At 41.8% G+C, this 25,568-nt stretch overlaps 1 protein-coding gene across 2 annotated transcripts; it reads left to right on the forward strand.

Annotated features, from left to right (window-relative positions):
- LOC137358677 (golgin subfamily A member 6-like protein 24) lies at positions 1-25,063 on the forward strand. Of its 2 annotated transcripts, XM_068024850.1 has the most exons (7): positions 330-415; positions 10,779-10,852; positions 12,439-12,525; positions 16,048-16,083; positions 17,061-17,231; positions 19,987-20,076; positions 22,642-25,063. In XM_068024850.1, the coding sequence occupies exons 5-7, from the start codon at positions 17,091-17,093 to the stop codon at positions 24,661-24,663; spliced, it is 2,253 nt and encodes a 750-aa protein (XP_067880951.1). In that variant the 5' UTR covers positions 330-415; positions 10,779-10,852; positions 12,439-12,525; positions 16,048-16,083; positions 17,061-17,090; the 3' UTR covers positions 24,664-25,063. The 2 variants fall into 2 exon arrangements, with proteins under 2 accessions (XP_067880950.1, XP_067880951.1); XM_068024849.1 differs by lacking the exon at positions 10,779-10,852 and having other exon boundaries at positions 1-415.
- The last annotated feature ends 505 nt before the right edge of the window (positions 25,064-25,568 follow it).

Below are 25,568 nucleotides of genomic sequence, written 5' to 3' on the forward strand. Positions count from 1 at the left end.
AAAGCCGCCTGAGTTGCAGGCGGGACTGGTGGTACTGCCACAATCCAGAAATACCTTGAGCAGTACAAGTGGCTGCGCGGAGGAGCCTTTTAAAGTCAATGTTTTCGTTACTCAAACAGATTTGATCGGTCGGGAGACGACTGTACATCGGAAAGACTGAAGTAACAGATCTCGGCAAGACTCTGCGCCAAGTAGAACTCCTTGCTGAAGGGGACTTGACCTGTTTCACCGGGTCGGCAGAAGGTTTGTCCAGAAGTTCTGGCGTCTTGAGCAACATTTTTATCAACTTAGTTCCGAAAGGCAATAAGAGGCTTGGTTCAAAGGCGGAGTGATGGGGACGCCGGCCAATTCCCGGAGAAGGATCCTGTCGAGAGAAATGTCTGAGGATGAAAACATGATGATGATGATTAAAGAGGTAAAAGACGTAGTTTTTTCCCCCTTAAGTAGTTTGTGATTAAAGTAGTTACAATTAACGACGTATTATCCTTTTTATCAAGGTTTAATTTTTTAAAAATCAAATATGTGTTCTTCTAATGAATCCTTCAATTCGATCATGCTGGAATCAAACTATACTTTATGAGGTCACTCCAGGCCAATCACAAAAAGGGAACCAGGTTTTCCGGCTATTCTATGTTACATGCGGGAAGCGTGGACCAGGCCCCTGGGCATATAGTAGAAATGATTTCATGGGCATGATGCTAACATAGGACTCTGGGGTTTGAAATTGCTTCCTTACTAGTTTCTCCAGCCATAGCCACGCCTTTTATTCTTTCCAAAGCCTCTGTGTTGAACTCCATCCAATTCACTTAATTTCCTGAACAATACAATTGCTCTTTAACGGAAAATCAATCATAGCTGTCTTACATTATTTATCTTTATCTTCATGTTGACTTAAAAAAAAATCCTGTCTCCTGAAGACATTGACTTCCACTGTGTCGATGGTCCACCTTTCCAGGAGTATTACAGCAAAGTCTGTTTATCCAATGTCCATACATGTGTACTTCCGGCAGGGGCTGAATGGCAATTTGGAGTCAGAGCTGTGGCTACCTCGATTTATCCCTCCCTAGCTTAGAGGTACAGAGGGGAATTGTAACAGGTTTAGATAGAGGATCTGGATCGGCGCAGGCTTGGAGGGCCGAAGGGCCTGTTCCTGTGCTGTCATTTTCTTTGTTCTTACCAATGTTCTGGCTGAAATCACTGAACTGAATACAGAGTTGGGGTAATAAAAACAGACGGTGCTGGAAATACTCAGCAGGTCTGGCAGCATCTGTGGAGAGAGAAGCAAAGTTAATGTTTCAGGTCAGTGACCCTTCATCAGAATTTGGGGCATGATATTTCATGGTTCCACTAACTCAGGATCCATACAAGTTTACAGCACAAGGAGACTATTTGGCCCATTGTGTCTGTGCTGGCACTTTCCTAGAGCAATTCCAAACTGATTTCTCCCCTGCTTCCAATATTTATCCAATTTTCTTTTAAAGGATGCAGTGGTCTCTGTCTCAGCCACTTCCAGTGACAAAGCATTCCATGTTCCAACAATCCTTTGCGTTAAGACATTTTTCCGAATCTCTCTGCTCTCCTACCTCAGTGGTAAATTCAAATTGATGAGCACTGTCACTGACTCCACAGTCAGAGTAAATAACCTTTACACATTCAACATATTCAATTCAAAAACTTCTATTACATCTCTTGGCCTTCTCTGTTCCATTGGAAATAGAACATTGAACTATAAAGCCAAATCAGTGGAATACAAGTCAGAATAAGTCATGATCAAACTGTGCAGAGCTCTGGTCAGACCACTGTAGGTCTGAGGCCTGTAGCCGACACCAAACCTTGAATATTGTATTCGGTTCTGGTCACTGAGACACAAGGGAGACAGTCGAACGCAATGTTGATATTTATTATCAAGAGTCTAGATTATGAGGAAAGGCTGTAGAAACTTGGATTTCAATCTGGAAAAGAGACTTCTAAAGGCTGATTTTATAGTCAGACAAAGGTTAATTATTAAAAGGTTGAATTTAGGACTGATATCTAGAAGTTCCTCTTCACACACACAGTGGTCAAGATTTGGAATGGCCTCCCAAGTAGATATCATCAACTAATTGGGATATAGTTGCCACAAAAGGCAGCACTTTACTTGACTTTTAAATGACTGGCCTCGCTCCTTTTTGGGGGTTGTTTCTCGACTTTGTGGCATCCAAACTCAATTATTCTAGTATCGTTGAAGACAAAAATCCTGGACTCATTTAAGAAACAGTCGGTTGCTGCGGTGGAGGACTTGTAGGGTCTTTTGGCTGAATCGGCTTTCCTGTTTACTGAATTCCCTGCAGTTGCCTAAGGGTTAAGTGTTTGAACTTTCATTAAAAAAAAAACATCTTTTGGTCACCCAAAACTGCTAGTTGATCCTTCAATCAAATACATACTAACTACCATTTGCTGGATCAATTCCCATGGTCATCCAAATATCCAAGCCACTTAATAAAGTTTACTCACTTCTTCATTACCACAACACTGTGTAAACTCTACCAAGTACACTGAAAGCTATGAAAGTATATTAACACATTGTAGCTGTGGAACAATTGTAAGGGGAAAAAAAACTTGGGTTATGAATTTTAGAAAGGAATGAAATTGTATAGATGAGAAGTTAGCCAGAGGGTTAAGGAAGAGCTGTAATAGGCTGCAGAGGTCCAGATAGATCAGGAAAGCTGAGAAATAAATCAGGAAGGCTTACTGATTGAAATGTAAACACAGATGTTGCTTGAAACTGCTTTATTTCCTCCATACAGGGCTGGAAGGTAATATCTCCTTCAGACTACTTGAATTTTCCAGCTCTGCCCCTGTTATGTCTCAGCTGGCAGTACCCAATGCTGAAACTGTCTGGGTATCCCCAGGGCTATCATCTGTCATGTGGATGAGTCCGATGATTCTCCCCCACCCCTCTAAGTAAGAAATATGAGGCGAACCTGTATTGTTTACGTGGTAGCGGGGAAATGAAAGAAATTCATGACTACAGGATGCCTCAAAGCCAATCACAACCAATGAAGTACTTTTTGAAGTGTTGTAATGTAGGAAATGCAGCCGCCAATGTGCCGACAGCAAGCTCCCACAAATTGCAATGTGATAATGACCAGATAATCTGTTTGTGATGTTGATTGAGGGATAAATGTTGCCCAGGACACCGGGGAGAACTCCCCTTTGAAATAGTGTCGTGGCATCTCTTACACCCACCTGATAGGGCGGATGGGGCCTTAGTTTAACGCCTTATGCGAAAGATGGCACCTCCGACAGTGCAGCACTCCCTCGGAGCTGCATTGGAGTGTCAGCCTAGATTTTTGTGTTCAAGTCTCTGGAGTGGGACTTGAGTCTGGAACCTTTTGACTCCGAGGCGAGAGTGCCTGAGCCATGGCTGGCACCTAATTAGGATGAAGGATGGATTTCTTTTCTTATTAACAGATGCTCAAAGGCAGTAGCACCACCATGGAACAGTATTACCATTGCCATGGAGTTAACAGTACAATACTTAATGCTGTGCTAAAATCACTCCATATTTTAATCCATATATTAACAGGGCACATGATTTCCAAACTACTTTGAAGGGAAGGTGGGAACCCAATTATGGCCATAGCATCTTTTTTTTGTTGTTGCACTGTTTCTGCCCGACAGTGGCCTTGACCCCCATGTGACCAATCCCACCTTCTCAGAGGTGCCAGAATATTGGTGCTGTGCATGTTTAATTTTAAGAAATTGCAATTCTCTGGACAGCTGTGACAGAGTTTGTTTTTCTCGCCAGTCCCAGTGTTATTCATACACATTTGATTATTTTAGGCCTGTAACTGGGGAGTATCTTTACTTGCCATTTTCTAGGAGACTCCACTTTAATTAGTGGGATTTGGTCTCCCCAGATATGATAAAGGGATATTTTTTTAAAATTCATTCATGGGATGTGGGTGTCGCTGGCCAGGCCAGCATTTATTGCCCATCCCTAATTGCCCTTGAGAAGGTGGTGGTGAGCTGTTCGTATCGGGGCGAGCACTCGTGTGCGCACACCCCAGAACAGCTGCCTTTAAATTTGGAGCAATCACTTGATAGTTATTAGATGTTTAAGTTATCTGTCGAATCCCGAGAGTCACTCACCTTGACCCAGCAGTCTCAAAGCAAGCAAACAAACAGCAGTGAGATAAAGCAGAGGAATTTGAAGACTAAGTTAAGGATTTTCAAGTCAATATACTGGAGTATTGGAAGCCAGTGGAGGATAGTGAGGACGAGGGTGAGAGGATGTGCAAACATGCAACACTAAAGTTCCTCTTGCGACTGACTACAAAAGAGCCGACCGTTAATGATTTTCTGTTCCTGCAGGCTACATAAATACTATGGTGCTGAATGTTTGGGACATATACTGATAAGAGCCTCTCTGCCAATGGCTGTCTTGAACACCCCTTGGTGACTAATGTGCCTTATTACCTTTCCTACTCTCTTAGTGCGGAAGTGCTTAGCCTTCATTTGGTGCCAATCCCAGATGGTGTAAGTGAGATCGTAACCTTGTACTCTTGGAAATTACACATGCAAATCCTTACCCTATCCTTTTATTGCATAAACAAAACCAGAAAAGCTGGAAACTCAGCTTGTCAGTCAGTATCTGTGGAGCGAACTGACGGGCGCTGTTTCTGCTTCGTGCCCTTCTTCAAACCTGAAAAATATGAGATGAGCAAGCATATTGATTTTTTTAAAATTCATTCATGGAATGTGGGCGTCACTGGCCAGGCCAGCATTTATTGCCCATCCCTAATTGCCCTTGAGAAGGTGGTGGTGAACTGCCTTCTTGAACCGCTGCAGTCCATGTGGGGTAGGTACACCCACAGTGCTGTTAGGAAGGGAGTTCCAGGATTTTGACCCAGCGACAGTGAAGGAACGGTGATATAGTTCCAAGTCAGGATGGTGTATGACTTGGAGGGGAACTTGCAGGTGGTGATGTTCCCATGCATCTGCTGCTCTTGTCTTTCGAGGTGGTAGAGGTTGCGGGTTTGGAAGGTGCTGTCTAAGGAGCCTTGGTGCGTTGCTGCAGTGCATCTTGTATATGGTACACACTGCTGCCACTGTGCGTCGGTGGTGAAGGGAGTGAATATTTGTGGATGGGGTGCCAATCAAGCAGGCTGCTTTGGCCTAGATGGTGTCGAGCTTCTTGAGTGTTGTTGGAGCTGCACCCATCCAGGCAAGTGGAGAGTATTCCATCACACTCCTGACTTGTGCCTTGTAGATGGTGGATAGGCTTTGGGGAGTCAGGAGGTGAGTTACTCGCCGCAGGATTCCTAGCCTCTGACCTGCTCTTGTAACCACGGTATTTATATGGCTACTCCAGTTCAGTTTCTGGTCAATGGTAGCCCCTAGGATGTTGATAGTGGGGAATTCAGTGATGGTAATGCCATTGAATGTCAAGGGGAGATGGTTAGATTCTCTCTTGTTGGAGATGGTCATTGCCTGGCACTTGTGTGGCGCGAATGTTACTTGCGACTTATCAGCCCAAGCCTGGATATTGTCCAGGTCTTGCTGCATTTCTACATGGACTGCTTCAGTATCTGAGGAGTCACGAATGGTGCTGAACATTGTGCAATCATCAGCGAACATCCCCACTTCTGACCTTATGATTGAAGGAAGATCATTGATGAAGCAGCTGAAGATGGTTGGGCCTAGGACACTATCCTGAGGAACTCCTGCAGTGATATCCTGGAGCTCAGATGATTGACCTCCAACAACCACAACCATCTTCCTTTGTGCTAGGTATGACTCCAGCCAGCGGAGGGTTTTTCCCCTGCCATTGAATGTCAAGGGGAGATGGTTAGATTCTCTCTTGTTGGAGATGGTCATTGCCTGGCACTTGTGTGGCACGAATGTTACTGGAATCAGAAAAAAGGGTTGGGGGGGGGGAAAAGAGGAAGTATCAGTGAAAAGATTGCTGGATGTTGTAACAGATCATTGCATAAGTGTGCTGGAGTACCAAGGTGCAGCACTTTTAGATAACATTCTTCCCTAACACTAGCTATTGCATTCCTGGGCAGTGACGACACCACAAACACATATGCAGTACAAAAACCCATGTGTATCTTTGGGGAGGGGGAGCCCCGATGTAACTCTGTCTGTTAGCTTTCAGTGGTGTGCTATTCCTATTTCTGTTAGGTGTGCTGACACCAGTGTATTACGCTGGCTGTTGTGAGTCAGCAAGCTGCGACGTGTCCACGCTTAAGAGATTGCATGTGTTGTGATTTTTATTTTTCGTTTTCACAGTCTGTTGAATTTGTGAGAGAGAATGTAACTTTTTTTTCCACAGATGGGTTCCCACTTATCAAGGGTGTCCATGAGATTGAAATTCTGATTACAGTTTTTCCTTCTCTCAAGAAAATGTCTTGATTATTCAGTGTAACTAAAAGGCGTATAAGTTTTCTTTACAATAAAATGCAGGAAAGTAAAGTGAAAGGCATTATGTAAATGAACCTACTCGTAATACGTGATGACACCCTTAAATCCTAACCCCTGTTTATTCACTTTCACCACACCTTCAAACATATGTCTGCACCTCAACAATCCAGTTCATCAAGCTTTAGAGTCAGCCAGACTGTTTGTCATCCCTGTCCTAACCTACATGAGCTGGAATATAGTAATGTAAAACTTATTACCTCATCTCAGTTTAATTTTTTAATTAGTAAGTCACCAAGTGGGAGGTGCACTGTCATGTTGGAGCTTTGAGCAAAGCAGTGGCTGACTTTGGGACTTGGAACTGGTTAAAGTTTCCTCTGTCCTCAACTGGTGTGACCAACTCTGCATTCTTTTGTCTCCTTAATTTTAATAGTTAAACGGCATATTTGATATTAGACCAGATAGGTTTCCTGATTTAATTAACAAATGGCTCATTTAATTGTCTAAGCTTCTGTGAAGCAGCTTGGGATGTTTATCTATGTTAAAAGTGCTACATAAATACAAATTGTTCCATTTATGATAACTTGAATATTTTTGATATGCGAAGTGTTCATATCTCCATTGAATTCCTAGAAATTAAGATGTGTATTTTGTGGTCTGTCTCCTCTTTTTAACCATAATTAATGTGACAACAAATTGTGAAGCTCTTGAGTTTTACCTTTTGAACTAGAATGGAGAGAGATGGAATTCACAGCATCGAGAATTTGTTCATTAAATTGATAAGACACTTAAACTCAAATCAAAGGGTAATTTAACCTATTGTGAGTGTCTTTCTTGCACTTGTGAGATTTATATTGTACTTTTATTATTGGTCATTTCTTATGCATGTTTGTTTATAAAACGAAGTTAATAGTGGATTTAATCTGTAATTTGTTATTTTGAAAGCACAGTTTTAAAGGGTACAGGAACAGAGATATCTGGGAGTGTGCATACACAAATCTTTTGAAGGTGCAGGACAAGTTGAAAAGGCTATTTAAAAAAAAAACATAGAGGCTCTTTGGCTTTATTTATAGGCGTAGAATAAAAAAGAAAGGAAGTTATGCTAAACCTTTATAAAACACTAGTTGGGCCCCAGCTGTAGTATTGTGTCCAATTCTGGGCGCTACTCTTGAAGAAGGATGTCAAGACCTTGGAGAAGGTGCAGAGGAGATTTACTAGAATGGTTCCAGAAATGAGGACCTTCAATTACATGGAGAGACTGGAGAAGCTGGGATTGTTTTCATTAGAGCAGAGATGGTTAAGAGGAGACTTTATAGAGGTGTTCAAAATCATGTACGGTTTTCATGAGAGTAAATAAGGAGAAACTGTTTGTCGCTATCCAGAGGACACTGATTTAACATAATTGGCAAAAGAACCAGAGGCGACATGAAGAGAAATTTCATTACATAGCAAGTTATGATCTGGAATGCACTGCCTGAAAGATGGTGGAAGCAGATTCAATAATCTTCAAAAGGGAATTAGATATCTATTTAAAAGGGGAAAATTTATGGGACTATGGGTGAAAGGGCAGGGGAGTGGGACAAATTGGATAGCATTTCTAAAGAGCCGGCAGACGCACGAAGGGCCAAATGCCCTCCTCCTGTGCTGTGCCAATTTATGATTCTAAGAAGAGCCTATGTTTAGTCCAGAAGAAACTGTAAAATCCAGTAACTAAGTTATTGTGTGGAGTAATTTGGGAAAGAATACAGATCCCTTACCACCTCCTCTCCTAAAGGCATTAACTGCTTGTTGACTCTGCAAGCACCAATCTCTCTCTAATACCTTGCCCAAGTAGCCATTCTTCATATACCATTTAGCAACCTGACTGTCGGCACACTAGACAATTGCAGGAGACCCGGTCCAGCCACCACCAATCTTATCCTCACCTGCTGCCCACATGTATACTACTACCAGAGTGGTCACTAGATAGCAGTCAGAGGCAGGAGCTGTGGCCTGTTTTTTGACTCCCTAACTCGGAGACACTGCCACCCTGGCTGAGGACAGCTAAGGGAGTAAATTTCCACAGGGATTCTCCCGCTTGTTTATAGTAACCTCAGCACAAGAGCCACAGAGACGATGGAAAAGCGGTGTGGAGGTTGTTGAAACCATTTTGTCCAGGATCTCTGTGGTTCTTACCCCAAAGTTACAGCAAATGAGCAGGAGAACCTCCACAAAAACCAAACTGGGACTTTCCTGCTCTCTATGTTTGGCGACTCACTGTCTCAACCAGCTGAGCCAGTGGAGCACCTCAGAAACATTTCTTCAGCAAGAATTATAACAGTCACCACAGATTAATGTTACACTAAATTGTGCCTGCAAATACTTGAATTTTGTAAGATTTTGAAGAAGACAAAGCAACTCATTTAAATGATCTACATGTTCTTCTTAAGGGAGATTTTATTTCCTTTTTTTTTTAAAGATAAATTTGATCTTTTAGGAGTGGGGTGGGAATGACCTGATCATCATTGTCCTAATAATAATACTACCTTGGACATCCAGTAATGTTCTCTGGGGTTGGTAGCAGTATTGCCCATCTCTCTGCTTTTGTGTTCAATCTGAGCTGAAGGAAATAGCAGCTCTTTTGAGATAACATAGATGCTGGAAGTAAAATTTAACATTTACTCTTATTTAATTCCATCTGAGCAGTAAGTAAAACTCGCCAAATGTTTCCAGATCATTGCTCCTGAACTCATTAAATGCTGCAGATGCTGGGCAGCATTTTAGATTTCCAGTGTTCTGCAAGCCTCATTTATGCTTTTGCTGCCATGAGAAACACAGAAATGAGGATTATCTGCTGCTACTAATGGGTTCATCACTTCTCATTCATTAGCATGGGGGAATGCATGAATTTTATTTCCTTACTTACTTCCCCACACGCCCACCCTGGTCCCAAAGGCAATAACTCTTGATGAGGTACAGTTCCACATGTGCTAGCAGCCCCTCCAGCACCTCATCCAAATAGCCATTCTTCACATGAGCCTTGATGGTGAATGTTGGTAAGCTAGTCTATCAACAGTCAAGTTCTCGGCTAACACCCAGACACTTTCCACCGGGCCAGGGGTGGGAGGAGGCGGTGATGATGTCACTGTATAGCACTTGGAAAGAGGCACCCTGGCTCCTTTTGTTTCATCCTCCTGTCAAAACCCCCACCCCCAATTCCAGGTACCTTGAAGGCAATTGGAGCAGTCTTAGTTGATCTCAGGTAGGGCAACACTAACTCAGCACAATCCAGCGATTTGAAGCTGACACCTTCCTAACATGTATGGCTCTGTATTAATGAGGAGATCTGTACAAGTTGTAAGTTTACATGTAAATGCTTGTAGACAGCTTCATATCTCTATCCATTTTATAATGCATGATCAACTTGATGTAAAGTTTGACTTTAAAAGAATGCATGATATTAATCCAGCTTTGTGCACTATGAAATGTAAAATTACCATCTTTTCTATAAAATAAAAAGTATAACAGTTTCTTAATAACTTAGACTTACAGGCTGTAGGTCCATTGAGCCTGCCCCGTCTACCATGAAACCCAACCTGAACCCCCTCCTACAGCAAAACACCAGGGAAAAATTATTTGCAAAACTTCCTGGGGTAATTCCTCCCTGAACCCTGCAGACATAATTTTGAGATCCTGGTTAAGAAGGAATCAAGTGTTGGATAATGTGATTGAAATATTGATTTCAGCATAGTGTGGATGTAGGGAGATGGAAGACTGTTTTAGGATGGCAAGGTTCTGAGGAACTGAAAAGGTGGGAAGGAAAAAGGGATGTTAAGATAGAATTGAAAAGAGTGGTTATAAGAATGAGACAGTGATTAGGAACAGAGGTGACATCTTTCGGATGAGACATTTAAGCAGAGGCCCCATCTGCCCCCTCGGGTGGATGTAATAGATCCCACAGCACTATTTATAAGAAGAGCACGGGAGTTATCCCCGGTGTCCTGGCCAATATTTACCCCTCAATCATCATCGCTAAAACAAGTGATCTGGTCATTATCACATTGCTGTTTGTGGGATCTTGCTGTGTGCAAAAAGTGGCTGCCATGTTTCCTACATTACAACAGTGATTACACTTCAAAAGTACTTCATTGGCTGGAGAGCACTTAGGGACGTCCTGAGACCATGAAAGACGCTATATAAATGCAAGATCGTTCATTCTTCTTTAACTGTGTCTGAGAGATAGTGGTGGGATTACCACCCTTCTCCCATCCAAGAAGATCCACCACCTATTTCTGTCACGAGAGGAAGGAGGATAGGCCAGTGCTGCAGTTGAGGGCCTCCCAATGTCAGAAAGAATTTTCATTTATATTTCGCCTTTCATGTCTTCACAGGTAGTGAATTATTTTTGAAGTTTGATCACTGTTAAGTAAGCAAACACAGCAGCCAGTTTGTGCACAGCAATGAGGTAAATGTACACTTCATCTTTTTGGTGTCATTGGTTGAGTGATGACTGTTGGCCAGGACGTTGGGAGAACTGCCAGCTTTGTCCTTGTTGAATAGTGCCATGGGATCTTTAACATTCACTTGGAACAGGGTAGGTGTGGTTTTGGTTTCTGGCACAATTGACTTTCCCAGAGAGCCAGTTCTAGACCACATGTCCGTTGATAACAAGTAATTTAGGGTTGAGGCACAGTATGTTGCAACAGCCCCATGCTGAGTCTTCCTGTATTAGCATAAACATTGTTACAGTCAGGCCCGATAATGACACTGGGTACAAAAAGTGGAAGTGTTCCACTGTCTGTCACTAACTTTACTGAACTAAATCAGCACAATAGCTAATTAAAATGTGCAATGAGTTAATAATTTCAAATTGATCTATTCCAAGATAAATTCCATGCCATGCTGAAGTAGTTTGTTCTGTGAAGAGCGATTCTAAATGATAAGGAAATGGACAAACAAATTATGCCAATTTTAAGGGAAGCCTTAAAACAAGCAGTTTTGCAAAAGCAAAAATGGTTTCAAGGACTTTGTCCCTGTTCCTTCAGTTCAACAACATCAATAATGATGAAAGAGAGGCTTGGCTGCACTACAAAAATGTGACATGAAGGGATTATTTAACTGCGTTAAACAATCTGCATGTTCTGTGGGGCAAATAAAGGTTAGCTCTTGAGGTCATAGAAGCAGAAGTGAATTTGTCTAATAAAATGATGTAGCGAATAGAGTATCGAGAATTGAAGGATATGGGATGGGGGTGTGTATAGTGGGGATATAGATGTCATGGGCTACCCATAACTGACCCATGGTTTAAATCTTTTTATGGAAAAAATATTTCATGGGCTGAATGCCATTTTCACATTGCACAACGAGTGTTCCTAATAAGTACTCTGTGTACTGGACTTATAACATGGAAATAGGTCCACAGGCCCTTCAGCCCAACTAGATTTCAACAATGGTGTGTATATTAAAAGTACTCTGTGACTGCTTTTTTTGTGTGTGAAATTTTATTTTATATGAATCTCAGTTTGATTATCTTCACCAGAAAGGGGAAGAGTGCTTGGATCACTCCCACACTTAAACAGCCATCTTGTTGGCCAGTTCTCGTGCAGCTTGATGCCAACTGTGCAATCACATTTAACAGTTTGGCTGAAGGATGAAGTATGCTGTTAACAAGGGACCTGTAAAGAGAGGGAACATGAGTTTCATGCATTCTCAGTAGGGCTGCTAATGCAACTCATTGAGGTAAAGCATCAATCAGTGGAAAAAAGAAATGAAACTCTTGACATTACCCAGCAGCAAGCCCATCTGATAGAACTGAACATGCACTTATGCTGGTAGAGGAGAATGCAGCCTGCTGACCCACATAAGAACTAAGCTGAAGGAAGATGCATACAAAATAAATAGTGTTAGTTTTGGTAGAACTTTTATTTTGGGTAGCCCAAAAGTTCTTGTTAAGCTGATACCAGGATTGACCAATCTCTTCAATCTTTCTGCTCTTGATTTTATTGACTGATACCCAAAACCTAGTTCACTCCCCTTCTGTTTCTCTTCTAGGCAGATGCAAGGTTCAACGCCAGGAAAGCTTCTTTTGCTGAGGCCAAAGAGGCCAGTGTGAAGAAACTGGTGCGACAGCAACAAGAGGTAAAGCGCAGTATCAGGACAAATGCTTAACTTTTTGTCCTCACCAGCACAAGATGTTTCTGTAGAAATAAATGGCTGGGAGCTAATTGCTGTTGAAAACAAACAACACCGAATAATATGAAGCCACCTCATGAAAAAGAAATCTTCGGAATTAGGCGCAGTATGTTGAAACAGTTTCTTGCTGGCACTTTCTGTTTTAGGATAGACACTGATACAGTTAGACATGATACTGCCATTGGGCACAAAAAGTGGAAAAGTGTTCCACTGCCCAGCACTTCTCTCAACGAAACCAACACAATAGTTTCCTAAAGTATGCAATAAATTAATAATGATTTGACATTCATCTATTCCAAGATAAATTCCATACCATGCTGAAGTAGTTTGCTGTATTATGAAGACAGATGGATATTCGAAAGCAAGATTGAGAAGGGACATAACTCCAGTTTTTTAAATAAGAAGGAAATGGATAAAGTGGAATTAAGTAAATTTGTTGAAATGAGTTTTGGGAATGTAGAATAAGCAGGCACAAGCTCAAAATTCTGAAAAACATGAATGTAAAGATAATTAAACTGCGTTTTGGTTAGCATTATTCATTTCTTGAATAAATTGTTACCCAGTGAACTGGTGCAGTTAACATAAGTTTGCAATTTTTAAATCGCAATTTGTATCTGTATAGGAAGACAAGAGTGTGTGTATATATCATAGTTTCAGTATTCAAATTGGAATTTAGATGAACTTCAGGTGTATCATAATTACCAACTCTTATTTTAAAAGAAGAATTACCTACAATATCTTTCATAACCTCAGGACATCCCAAAGCAGTTTACAGCCAGTGAAGTACATTTTTGAAGAGTTATAATGTAATTTCACTGTTGTAGGAAAATGCGGCAGCTTGATAATCTAGGGATGTTGGTTGAATAAATATTTATTTATTTATTTAGAGATACAGCACTGAAACAGGCCCTTCGGCCCACCGAGTCTGTGCCGACCATCAACCACCCATTTATACTAATCCTACACTAATTCCATATTCCTACCACATCCCCACCTGTCCCTATTTTTCCCTACCATGTACCTATACTAGGGGCAATTTATACTGGCCAATTTACCTACCAACCTGCAAGTCTTTGGCATGTGGGAGGAAACCGGAGCACCCGGAGGAAACCCACGCAGACACAGGGAGAACTTGCAAACTCCACACGGGCAGTACCCAGAATTGAACCCGGGTCGCTATAGCTGTGAGGCTGCGGTGCTAACCACTGCGCCGCCCAAGGAGGACTCCCCTGCTGTTCTTTGAATAGTGTTATGGAATCTTTTACATTTACCTGAGAAGGCAGATAGTGCCTCAGTTTAATGTCTCATCTGAAAGATTGCAGCTTCGACAGTGCAGCACTCCCTCAGTACAGTACTGATGTCAGCCTGGATTATGCGCTCAAGTCTCTGGACTGGGACTTGAACCCACAACCTTCTGACTCAGAGGTGAGAATGCTACCAATGAGACGTAGCTGATGAATACCAGGGAAGGATGACCAGTCACAGCACTGGTACATCTGTGGCCGTCTCCTTCCTTGTCACCTATCTGAACTTGATTTAAAATGCTGCTGAAAGAGAAAAGATGCCAATTTTTTTTCCCTCTGCTGAGAGATTGGGAGAATTGTTTGATTACAGTCTATCCATTCATCACTTCTAAGTGCCCTCTTTCTGTGTTGAATTTGATCACTGAATTCCACAAATTAATTTGCTCTGATAGTGTACTTTTATATGGTCCTCAGTAACTCCTACTCTCCCAATGATCTATGTACTCATTTATATTAGAAAACAAATACAAGTGGCTTGATACAGTGATCTAATTTTTATAAGTGGTGCTGACTGCGAACTTTTGTTAAAGCACTAAGCAAACATTTTCTGAAAAGGCATTGGATTTAGAATAAAAGGAAAATTCCAGATTTCAAATAATTTGAGCCTGATTTCTACTTTGTAGGGTTGGGGAAAAAGCTAGGGTGTGGGACTAAATGATACAGCTCTTTCAAAGAGCTGGCACAGGTGTGATGGTCCAAATGGCCTCTTGTAGTGCTGTAAGATTCCATAATTTCATACTTTTTGGAATGACTAAAATTTGTGTTTGTCATGGGCTGGACAGAAACCTAGCTGTAAAGGACAGTTGTTGATACACATTGAACCATTCACATTGAGAAGCCTTCATTCTTTTTCTGAGATAGATTCAAACCCGCAACCCACCGATGAACATTGTTCTAATACATCACTAAGTCCCTGTCAGCAAGGAGGGATATTCATTTATCTTTATTCCGAGCTGAACTCGGGTTAGTGTCCAGCCCAAAGAGAAGGTCCATATTGATCATTAGGAGTTACTGAGGAACTGAAGGTGTAATCTGCAGAGATGACTCAGGATCTTTTGACAAATTGCCATATCAATTATGTGTCAAATCAGCTCCCTCACCCTGTGAGGCTGAGTAGCCTCTCAAAGGCAAACCAAAATGGGAAAAAAACAAATGTGTTGAAGTCGATAGAATCATAGAATGATATGGCACAGAAGGAGGCCATTCAGCCCATTATGCCTATGCTGGCTCTTTGGTAGAGCTATCCAATTAATTCCACTCTCCTGCTCTTTCCCCGTAGCCCTGTAATATTTTTTTCTTCAAGTGTTTTAACATCTGGTGTATTTGTCACACAAATGTAAATTTTGCTTGGAACAGGTGCTTGTGAACCAAATACTTTAAAGAAGCAGGAACCTCTGGAGTACAGGATAGTTACTTTAAAAATAAATTTATACCCTTGCTTTAGTATTTCCTCGTTGCTTTATGCACAAACTCTTCCCAGGAACTTGTGCAATGCCACAGGCTCTTGGAAGAAGCTCAGGCTGATGCACCTGCTCCATAGAGTCATAGAGTTATACAGGTCAGAAACGGGCCCTTTGGCCCATCGTGTCTGTGCCAGCCATCAAGCACCTACCTATTCTAATCCCATTTTCCAGCACTTGGCCCGTAGCTTTGTATGCTATGGCGTTTCAAGTGCTCATCTAAATACTTCTTAATGTTGCTCCAGCAGAGATTCATCTCCACACCATCTCTTGATGGCCCAACAAAGATTGCAAACGTGCTATGTCTGGAGTCGCAGGAGTAGTTTTACATTCTGTGTCATTGGGCTGCTGTGGCATAGTAACTTTGTGAAAGATACAACATAACCTGTAGGGTAGTTAGACATAACAGGATAGAATTTCTGCAGGAGTTCTCCCGATCTTCGCTGTAACTTCGGTAGAAACCCTAGATAAATGGCGGCAGGGTGAATCTTATTTAGATGTAGTGTCCTCCTTGCCACCATAATCTGTGGATTGGAACAAAATGGAAACTGAAGGGAGGAGGCGTTGAGTCAATTGAAGTGAATGGCGGGGAAAGCCTGTATATGAATGAATAGACTTAGATTGAAATAGGCCTCGGTCACATAAGATATGCTCTCGATCCAACATACAGTAATGAGTTTCTTTGTTCTGTATTTATTTCATAGGTAGACGAGTTATTGGAAAAACAAGCTGCTGATCAGGTAGGCGGAATATTACTACTTTGAGTGTGTTCCAAACAGAATATTAAGTATCCTGGGATTCACTAACAGAGTTACTAACCTATTAATTCCTGTTACTGCCATTCAGAAAAACTCAGATATTACAAAGCTTGTGTTTGGGCTTGTATGTTCAAACTACCTTATTACAAGTCACTGGAGTCCTTGAGTAACATGGGAATACTAATGTGAGCATTTAATTACAAATTGACTGTCGGCTGCCTGCCCTATGCTAGTCTATTTTTACTGCCCCATGTCAGTTTTGTAAGAAAAGTGAGCCCCTTCTGTTCCTTGTATTGCTCTAATGCATGACTTAAGCGATAAAACATGAAGAAAATATTAAACTTGAAAAGGCCATTAAGCTCACCATTCCTCCCACAGGACATGTACACTATTATGACTCTACCCTGCTTGTTTAATGAAGAGGGGTGGCTAGCCAAGGATAATTTCCAGGAAGATTATCCTTTCTACAATTTCTCTCTAGCCCCTAAAGATACTTCTGTGAAAACTCCAGGTTGTCATTCTGACATTGCAGCCTACATTCTTCAACCCTGACCAGTGCTATTCCACACAGAACATTTCCAGTACCATCTAGCAGCACATAAATCATTACATACTGTAGTGTATTTGGTCACTTATCCTTATAACTTTTAATTATGTTCTTATCCAGATATTGCTCGAGCTTTCTTTTTAAGGAGGAGTTAACTGACACCATTCATTTTGTTGGGAGGCTGTTGCAGATATCTGTTTCTCTTTGGGAGGAAGACAGAATCTAGGCCCACTGAGACCTTTTAACTTCATCTGTATAAGTGATGTATATTTTTACATGTTAGCCGTCACAAGTTATGTGCATGCCCCTACACTTAAGTTGTACATATGGACACGAGGCCATTGAAAAGGTATTTTCTGTGTATACAAACCTCACGGAGAAGTACAGTTGTTTTATATTGGTCCTTGTTTAGGTAATCCAAGAAGACTTTGAAGAGAAGTACATGGATGCAGTTCAGTCGATCGACCATTTGGAAACTGAGAAGACTTTACTTTTATATGAGGTGGAGCGACTGAGGGACATTCTGGAGGGCACAGAGGAGGAGCTAGCAGAGCTCCACAGAAAACACACACAAATAAGCAGGGTATGATCAAGAGTGTCCCTTACTTTCAAGTTTACTTGCGATTTAAAGGAGCTCTATAGTGAAAATTGTCTTTAAGACAATAACCATCATTAGAAGGTACCAATGAAGGCTAAGAGCCTGGAATTGTGCCCCCTCTTCTCTATACAACTCCATCAATAAAGTCCTAATACTCACACTCCCCCAGCCCTAACCTAGAGTCCCTATTAACTTGCCCTCCCCGTATACAACTTCTTAGTCATGTTCTCCATGGATCCTGAAAATATTAGTCCTTTTTAAAATTAATGAATTAACCCTTCTTTATTGACATACTAATGGTCTTAACCCAGTGTTTTATCCTATTATTTCACATCGGAAAACTGCTTACAGTCCAGCACCAAGATAGGGAATAGGAGATGTCACTGGAGGAGTAAGGGTGCACTGCAGAGGGTGAGTGTTAAACCCCATAATTGGGAAAGTATAGAATGAGCTTTACCCTATGTGTGATCTGGAAGTGTTGGATGCAAAAAGAAAGGAAACCATGGAGTAGCTTCTTATAGGAAAGTCTACTTCAGACAAGCGGGAGTCATTTAGATAGGAAATTGCGAGGGTTCAGGTCCAGCATGTTCCCGTAAAGGTGAAGAGCAGGACCAATAAGTCCAGGGAACCCTGGATGTCAAGGGATATAGAGAATTGGATAAAGAAAAAAAAAAGAGTCGTATGGCAGATTCAGAGCGCTGAAAACAGCGAAGGCCCTAGAGGAATATAGAAAGTGTAGGGGAGTACTTAAAAATTAATTAGGAGAGTGTAGAGGGGGCATGAAAAACACTGGTGGGCAAGATAAAGGAAAATCCCAAGCCGTTTTATGTATGTTAGAGGCAAGAGGATAACCAGGGAAAAAGTGGGGCCCATTAGGGATCTAAGAGGCAATCTGTGTGTTGAGCCGGAGGACATAGGTGAGGTTTTGAACGGTTACTTTTCATCTGTGCTCACTATGGAGAGGGACGATGTAGGTGTAGTGATCAGGGAGGGTTAGGGTTGATCAAATTAGCATTGAAAAGGAGGAAGTATTAGCTGTATTACCGGGCTTAAAGGTGGATAAATCCCCAGGCCCAGATGAGATGTATCCCAGGCTGCTGTGTGAGGCAAGGGAGGAGATAGCAGGGGCTCTGACACAAATTTTCAAATCCTCTCTGGCCACAAGAGAGGTACCAGAGGACTGGAGGACAGCAAATGTGGTACCATTATTCAAGAAGGGTAGCAGGGATAAACCAGGTAATTACAGACCAGTGAGTCTAATGTCAGTAGTAGGGAAATTATTGGAAAAAATTCTGAGAGATAGGATTAATCTTCACTTGGAGAGGCAGGGATTAAATCAGGGATAGTCAGCATGGCTTTGTCAGGGGGAGATCCTGTCTAACAAATTTGATTGAATTTTATGAGGCGGTGACTAGATGTGTAGATGAGGGTAAAGCAGTTGATGTAGTCTACATGGACTTCAGTAAGGCTTTTGATAAGGTCCCACATGGGAGATTGGTTAAGAAAGTAAGAGCCCATGGGATCCAGGGTAATTTGGAAAATTGGATTCAAAATTGCCTTAGTGGAAGGAGGCAGAGGGTAATGGTCGTGGGTTGTTTTTGCGAATGGAGGCCTGTGACCAGTGGGGTACCGCAGGGATCGGTGCTGGGACCCTTTACTGTTCGTAGTGTGCATTCATGTTTTAGACGTGAATATAGGAGGTATGATCAGTAAGTTCACAGACGACACGAAAATTGGTGGTGTCGTAAATAGTGAGGAGGAAAGCCTTAGATTACAGGATGATATAGATGGGCTGGTAAGATGGGCAGAGCTGTGGCAAATGGAGTTTAATCCTGAGAAGTGTGAGGTGATGCACTTTGGGAGGATGAACAAGGCAAGAGAATATACAATGGATGATAGGACCCTAGGAAGTACAGACGGTCAGAGGGACCTTGGGGTGCTTGTCCATAGATCACTGAAGGCAGCAGAATAGGTAGATAAAGTGGTTAGGAAGGCATATGGGATACTTTGCCTTTATTAGCCGAGGCATAGAATATAAGAGCAGGGAGGTTGTGATGGAGCTGTATAAAACGCTGGTTAGGCCGCAGCTGGAGTACTGTGTACAGTTCTGGTCACCACACAATAGGAAGGATGTGATTGCAATGGAGAGGGTGCAGAGGAGATTCACCAGGATGTTGCCTGGGCTGGAGTATTTCAGTTATGAAGAGAGACTGGATAGGCTGGGGTTGTTTTCCTTAGAGTAGAGAAGGCTGAGGGGGGACCTGATTGAGGTATACAAAATTACGAGGGGCATTGATAGGATAGATAGGAAGAAACTTTTACCATTAGCAGAGGGGTCAATAACCAGGGGGCATAGATTTAAGGTAAGGGGCAGAAGGTTTCAAGGGGAGTTGAGGAAAAACTTTTTCACCCAGAGGGTGATTGGAATCTGAAACACACTGCCTGAAGGGGTGGTAGAGGCAGGAACACTCACGACATTTAAGAAGTATTTAGATGAGCACTTGAAACGACGTAACATACAAGTGTACGGGCCAACTGCGGGGAAGTGGGATTAGTTTTGGATGGGTGCTTGATGGTCGGCGCAGGTGAGTTGGGCCGAAGGGCCTGTTTCTGTGCTGTAAAACTCTATGACTCTAACTTGATGAGTACAAAAGAACAGTAAATTTAAAATTTAATTAAAATGCAATCTATTTGATATAAAGCTGATGAGTGATTGTTGTTTTCTCAATTCCATTAACAGGAACTGGAGACAGAGAAAGTTGCCAAGCATTTATTGCAGCAGAAGATTAATTGCATGGAGGAGCAGCTGGAGGAGGGAAAGAAGAGCCAGGTAAGAGTTATTAAAGAAAATTCTGGCTTGCAGTCAGGACCTTGGGGAAATTACATTTGATCAATGGAAAAATCTCTGTTGGAAGTTTTGGGTGCCAAGCACAATTTGCCTAACTATTTTGCTTCCCCTACCACCCACCCAGCCTCTCTTCAGGCTCCCACAGATGTCTCTGCCAGTTCCTCGCCACCCTCCTGAATTATCTCAGATCATGTATCACCTGAGCCTAAAGCCCAATGTGGTTCTTGGTTTCCCCAACCCCAATGGACCTAAGGAGGTGAGGGTCCTGCCAACGAGTGATATCACTGGAACATGCTGAACTGTCAAACCTTCAATGCATCATTGTATGTCCCAGTAATGTATCCCAACCTGAGACGATGTAAATATTGCACAATATTTTTGTTAAAAGTTCCATTTCCTAATTATAAGGCCCCAAGTTGATATTTTTTATTTAGTTGCCCTCCTTTCAGGGGAGATGATGGCGTAGTGGTAATGTCACTGAACTAGTGATCTAAAAGCCCAGGCTAATGCCCCAAGGACAAGGGTTCAAATCCCATCATGGCAGCTGGTGGAATTTAAATTGAATTATTAATAAATTCAATTAATAAAAATCTGGAATTGAAAGCTAGTCTCAGTAATAGTGCCATGAAGCTATCATCAATTGTCGTAAAAAACCATCTAGTTCACTAATGTCCTTTAGGGAAGGAAATCTGCCATCCTTATCTGGTCTGGTCTACATGTGACTCCAGATCCAGAGCAATGTGGTTGACTCTTAACTGTCCTATGAAGTGGCCTAGAAAGTCACTCAGTTGTTGAGGGCAATTAAGGAATGGGCAACAAATGCTGGCCTTGCCAGTGACACCTACGTCTCATGAAAGAATAAAAAAAACACAGCACAGAAGGAGGCCGTTTGGCCTATCGTGTCTGCACAGGCTCTCCGAAACAGCAATTCACTTAGTGCCATTCCCCTGCCTTCTCCCCTTAACCCTGCACATTCTTCCTTTTCATATCTAGTTATCAACCCTCCTGCCAGTGGAAACCGTTTCTTCCTATCTATATCAAAGCTGTTCATAATTTTGAGCATCTCTATCAAATCTCTTCTTAACCTTCTCTGCTCTAAGGAGAACAATCCCAGCTTCTCTAATCTCCACATAACTGAAATCCCTTATCCCTGGTATCATTCTTGCAAAGGGAAGACAGTAGCATAGTGGTAATGTTACTGACTAATGCTCCAGAGGCATGAGTTCAAAACCCACACAGTAGCTGGGGGAATTAAATCAGGAATAAAAAGCTAGTCTCAGTAATGATGATCATGAAACTACTGGATCATTGTAAAAACCCATCTGGTTCACTAATGTCCTTTAGGAAATCTGACGTCCTTACCCAGTCTGGCCTACAGGTGACTCTTGACTGCCCTCCGAACTGGCCAAGCAAGCCTCTCAGTTGTATCAAGTCACTATGGAAAAGCCGAATAAAATTAAAACTGGACAGACCTGGCAGCATTGACCTCGGCACCGGAATCAACAAGCTTGCCCAGTTGACCTTGCAACAAAGTTGCCCTAACTAACACCTTGGGACTTGTGCCAAAATTGGGAGGGCTGTCCCAAAGACTAGTCAAGCAACAGCCAAATCATACCTTACAGCGAATGTTCCAGACTCTTCCATCACCATTCCTGGGTATGTCCTGTCCTGTCCTGTCCCACCAGCAGGACAGACTCACCAGAGTTGGTGGCACAGTGGTATACAGTCGAGAGGGAGTGGCCCTGGGAGTTCTCAACATTGACTCCAGACCCCATGAAGTTTCATGGCAAGGAAACCTCCTGCTGATTACCACTTAACTGCCCATCGTCAACTGATGAATCAGCATTCCTCTGTTGAACAAATCTTAAATAGAAGCTAAATTCTAGTATTGAGAAGAATTAAAGAAACAACTGAGTGTGATATTCTGTTTTTTAAAGCTCTGGATAGTAAAGACTCATTACATAACTTAATATTCTTTATTGTATTAATATTGCTCTTTGAATATTGCCCTGAGAGAAAGTACAGCCTATGGGACTACTAGTCATTCGGCTTCTCACCATCCTCCTCCTAGCTACTAAATGGGGGCAAGTAATCAAACTAGTAGATAGGGAGAAACTGTTCCCATTGTTGGAAGGGTCGAGAGCCAGAGGACACCAATTTAAAGAGATTGGTAAAAGAATCAGAGGAGACATGAAGAAAAACATTTTTTGCGGAGCGAGTGATTAGGATCTGGAATGCACTGCCTGAGTGTTGTGGAGGCAGATTCAATCGAGGCTTTCAAAAGGGAATTGGATAATTACCTGAAGAGGGAAGATTTACAGGGCTATAGGGAGAGGAATGGGACTAACTGAGTTGCTCTTGCAGAGAACTGGCACAGACACGATGGGCCAAATGGCCTCCTTCTGTACTGTAACCATTCTATGATTCTATGAACAGTAGGTGGCTGCATGTGCATTCAGAAACAGTTGTCAAATATGTGCAATTGGCCATCCCTGCTGCACCTGTAATTTCCGTTACAAATTAAATAATTTTGTTGTTTTTCCACAGGACACTGAAATAACTGCCACCAAGAATATGGATAAAGATACTCAGAGCAACATCAATTATCATGGATACTCGGATGCAAAGAAAATGGGGTTTAAATCAGACAAAGTGGGGAAACACAGTGTGGAGAAACTTCAGGACTCAGCAGCAGCCTTTCCAGATGTAGAGGAGAAACACTTGACAAACGGCAGCTTTGAAACTGAATCCAACAGACAGCATAAAATAAAAACAACTAAAGATATCTCCAATGGAATCTATCAAGAGGGAACAGTGAACATATTCACACAACAGGGTGCAGATGATACATGTTTGGAAGGATCTACTACTCTGATTAAGGATAGTGAGAATGTAACAGTTGTAGAAAAAGGGAACAGCATTCATAGTTATGCGACTGAGAGAGAGGAATCAAATGAAGTTATGGAAGGCTGTAGAAGTGAAGCTTTAGAACAGTTGGAATTGGGGATTGAAGAAAAGGTCACAGAATATAAGGAAAGCAAGGACTGCAAGGAAAAAGGACAGAATGAACTAATATTGGAGGTAAGTAAAGCTACTTCACAGGAAACTGTACAAAAAAGGGAAATGAATGAAAAGAAAAGTGAGGGAAATGAGGCTGGTAGAAGAGAGGAAGTATCCAATGAAGACTGTTTGAGTAACAGAGTGGAAGGGGGAGTAAGAAAGCAAGTTGAAGAAAAGAAAAAAATAATGATGGAAATGTGTGGTGGTAAAAACTTGAAGATGGGAAAAGAAAAGCCAGTGGAAGTATGTGGAAGTATGACAGAGGTTCTTAAGCAAGTCGATTTAGTACAAGATCACAGAATGACCAGTGGAGAGTCCAGATGGGAGGGAATTAAAGAGAAGAATAGGGAAACAATAGCTTCAGAAATTATTTACAAAATAATGGAAATGGATAATAAGGGTGACGAATTGGAATGTTGTGGAGAGGAATTGGTTGGTAGAATTGAAAGAGCTCAGGATAAATGGCCGGAGAGTGGCAGAGAGGGAGGAGAGGTCATCACACCGTTTCAGTGCATGAAGGAATCAGTTTCAAGCCTTGTGAAAGATGGAGATTCTGTAAACTTGAAACAGGACATGCGACTGGACAAGGATGAACAGCATGAAGGAATGCTTGGAAAGGAAGTATTTGAGGATGAGGCTCAGAGTCAAAGAGAGGAGGAAGACCTAGAGAATGAAAATCCTGTAAGGAATCAAGAAATGGACAAATGGCTACAAGGATCTATAGATAAAATAAACAAAGGTGAGGACAGCAGAATAAGAGAGGGAGAGAATGTCAAAGAAAAAGTAGATGCAGGAGAAGGTTTTTCACAGGGGGACAATAAAGAGAGGAATGAAACAAATGTAAATTTAGACATGAGAGAGCAAGAAACTGTAACAGATGGGCAAGAACAGATAGAAGGGAAAGAAACACAGAATGAAGGTGGCACTGAACAAAACAATGCTGGGAAGGAGAAGGGGCCATTTGAAATGTTGGAGCAACTGTTTAAAAAAATCGTGACAGGGCACAAGAGTTTCTCTGAAACTGAGGGAAAAGTGAACAGGGAGGACCATGTTGATTACAGGGGTGAGACAGATGGGGAAAAAGAAGAGGAAATAAAAGATGAAGAATATTTACTTGCAAATGAAGGACAGCATGTGGGAAAAGAGAACAAAGAGATAGAATCAACAGGTGAGATTGAGGAAGTAAAGAATGAAGAGTTGAGTAGGAAGGGGCTGGTCGAAAGTGTACTAAAGCTGACGGTCCCTGAGGGAAACAAAACAATGACAGAACTCATTGAAGAAGCTAAAGGAGTCGTGGCTGATCTATCCAATGAGGAGATGCATGATGCAGCAGAAAGCATTGCGCCTGAACAAAAAACAGACAAACGTGCACAAGAAAGCAAACCAAAGACTGAAGAAGATCCTGAAGGCCCAACAACTAATGATGATGTGGAGTTGAGGGAAAATGTAAATAACAGTGAGAGCACCAAGCGACACATTAAACACAGAGACACATGCCAGATTTCGTAAGACTCTGCCAGGTCTTTCATCTCTGGAATATTGAAGTCCAACTTCGGGGAATGGCTTCAAAGTTACATGAACTTTGCACAAGTTTGAATAGGATCTTTCAATCATCTTAATGTCAATTCTTTCTTTTCTAATAATCACTTTTTTGTTTGGTAAATCACGCTTAATAAAATGTAAATAAGTCTAAATTAAGTGGAAACATAGTTTTTATTTTTGTTTCCCTGATACTCTGTGTCTCAGACTTGAGTTTAAATTGACAAATGAATAAATAAGTGTGCATCCCATCTTCATTGTAAGGTGCTATGTTATTGGGTTACCTTACCTGTGTTACAGAATGTTCAGTGTAGTGCTACCATTTTATAATGAACAAAAATACTTAGTTATAAACAAGTGTTGAATCTCTCTTTCTTTCCCGCAACACTATTGATGACTTCAGAATTGACATGTATGATTGGCTCGGTAACTATCTGTTGCTGTGTCCTTTGCTCTGACATTTATCAGGAGTTGGACTTTGTAGCACTATCGCTGCCAAAACACTGTAATGTGTTGATCTCTACGGTGTGATAATAAAACAGAATTGCTGCAACTTTTGGTTGTCTGGTCCAAATCCCTTGCACAAAATTAATAGCCACTAACAGGTCAAACAAAGGCTTTAGGAGGAATTTCTTTACACAGAGAAAAAAAGGGGTGTGAAGGCATTGGAGAGGGTGTAAAAAGGATTTTTATGAGAATGGTTCCGAGGATGAGGGACTTCACATACAAGGACAGATTGGAAAGGCTGGGATTGTTCTCCTTGGAGAAGGGAAGGTTGAGGGGAGAATTGATAGAGGTGTTCAAAATCGAGGTGTCTGGATAGAGTAGATGGGGAGAAACTGTTCCCATTGGTGGAAGGATCGAGAACCAGAGGA

The sequence above is a fragment of the Heterodontus francisci genome, chromosome X (genome assembly GCF_036365525.1).
Source record: "Heterodontus francisci isolate sHetFra1 chromosome X, sHetFra1.hap1, whole genome shotgun sequence".
NCBI lineage: Eukaryota > Metazoa > Chordata > Chondrichthyes > Heterodontiformes > Heterodontidae > Heterodontus > Heterodontus francisci.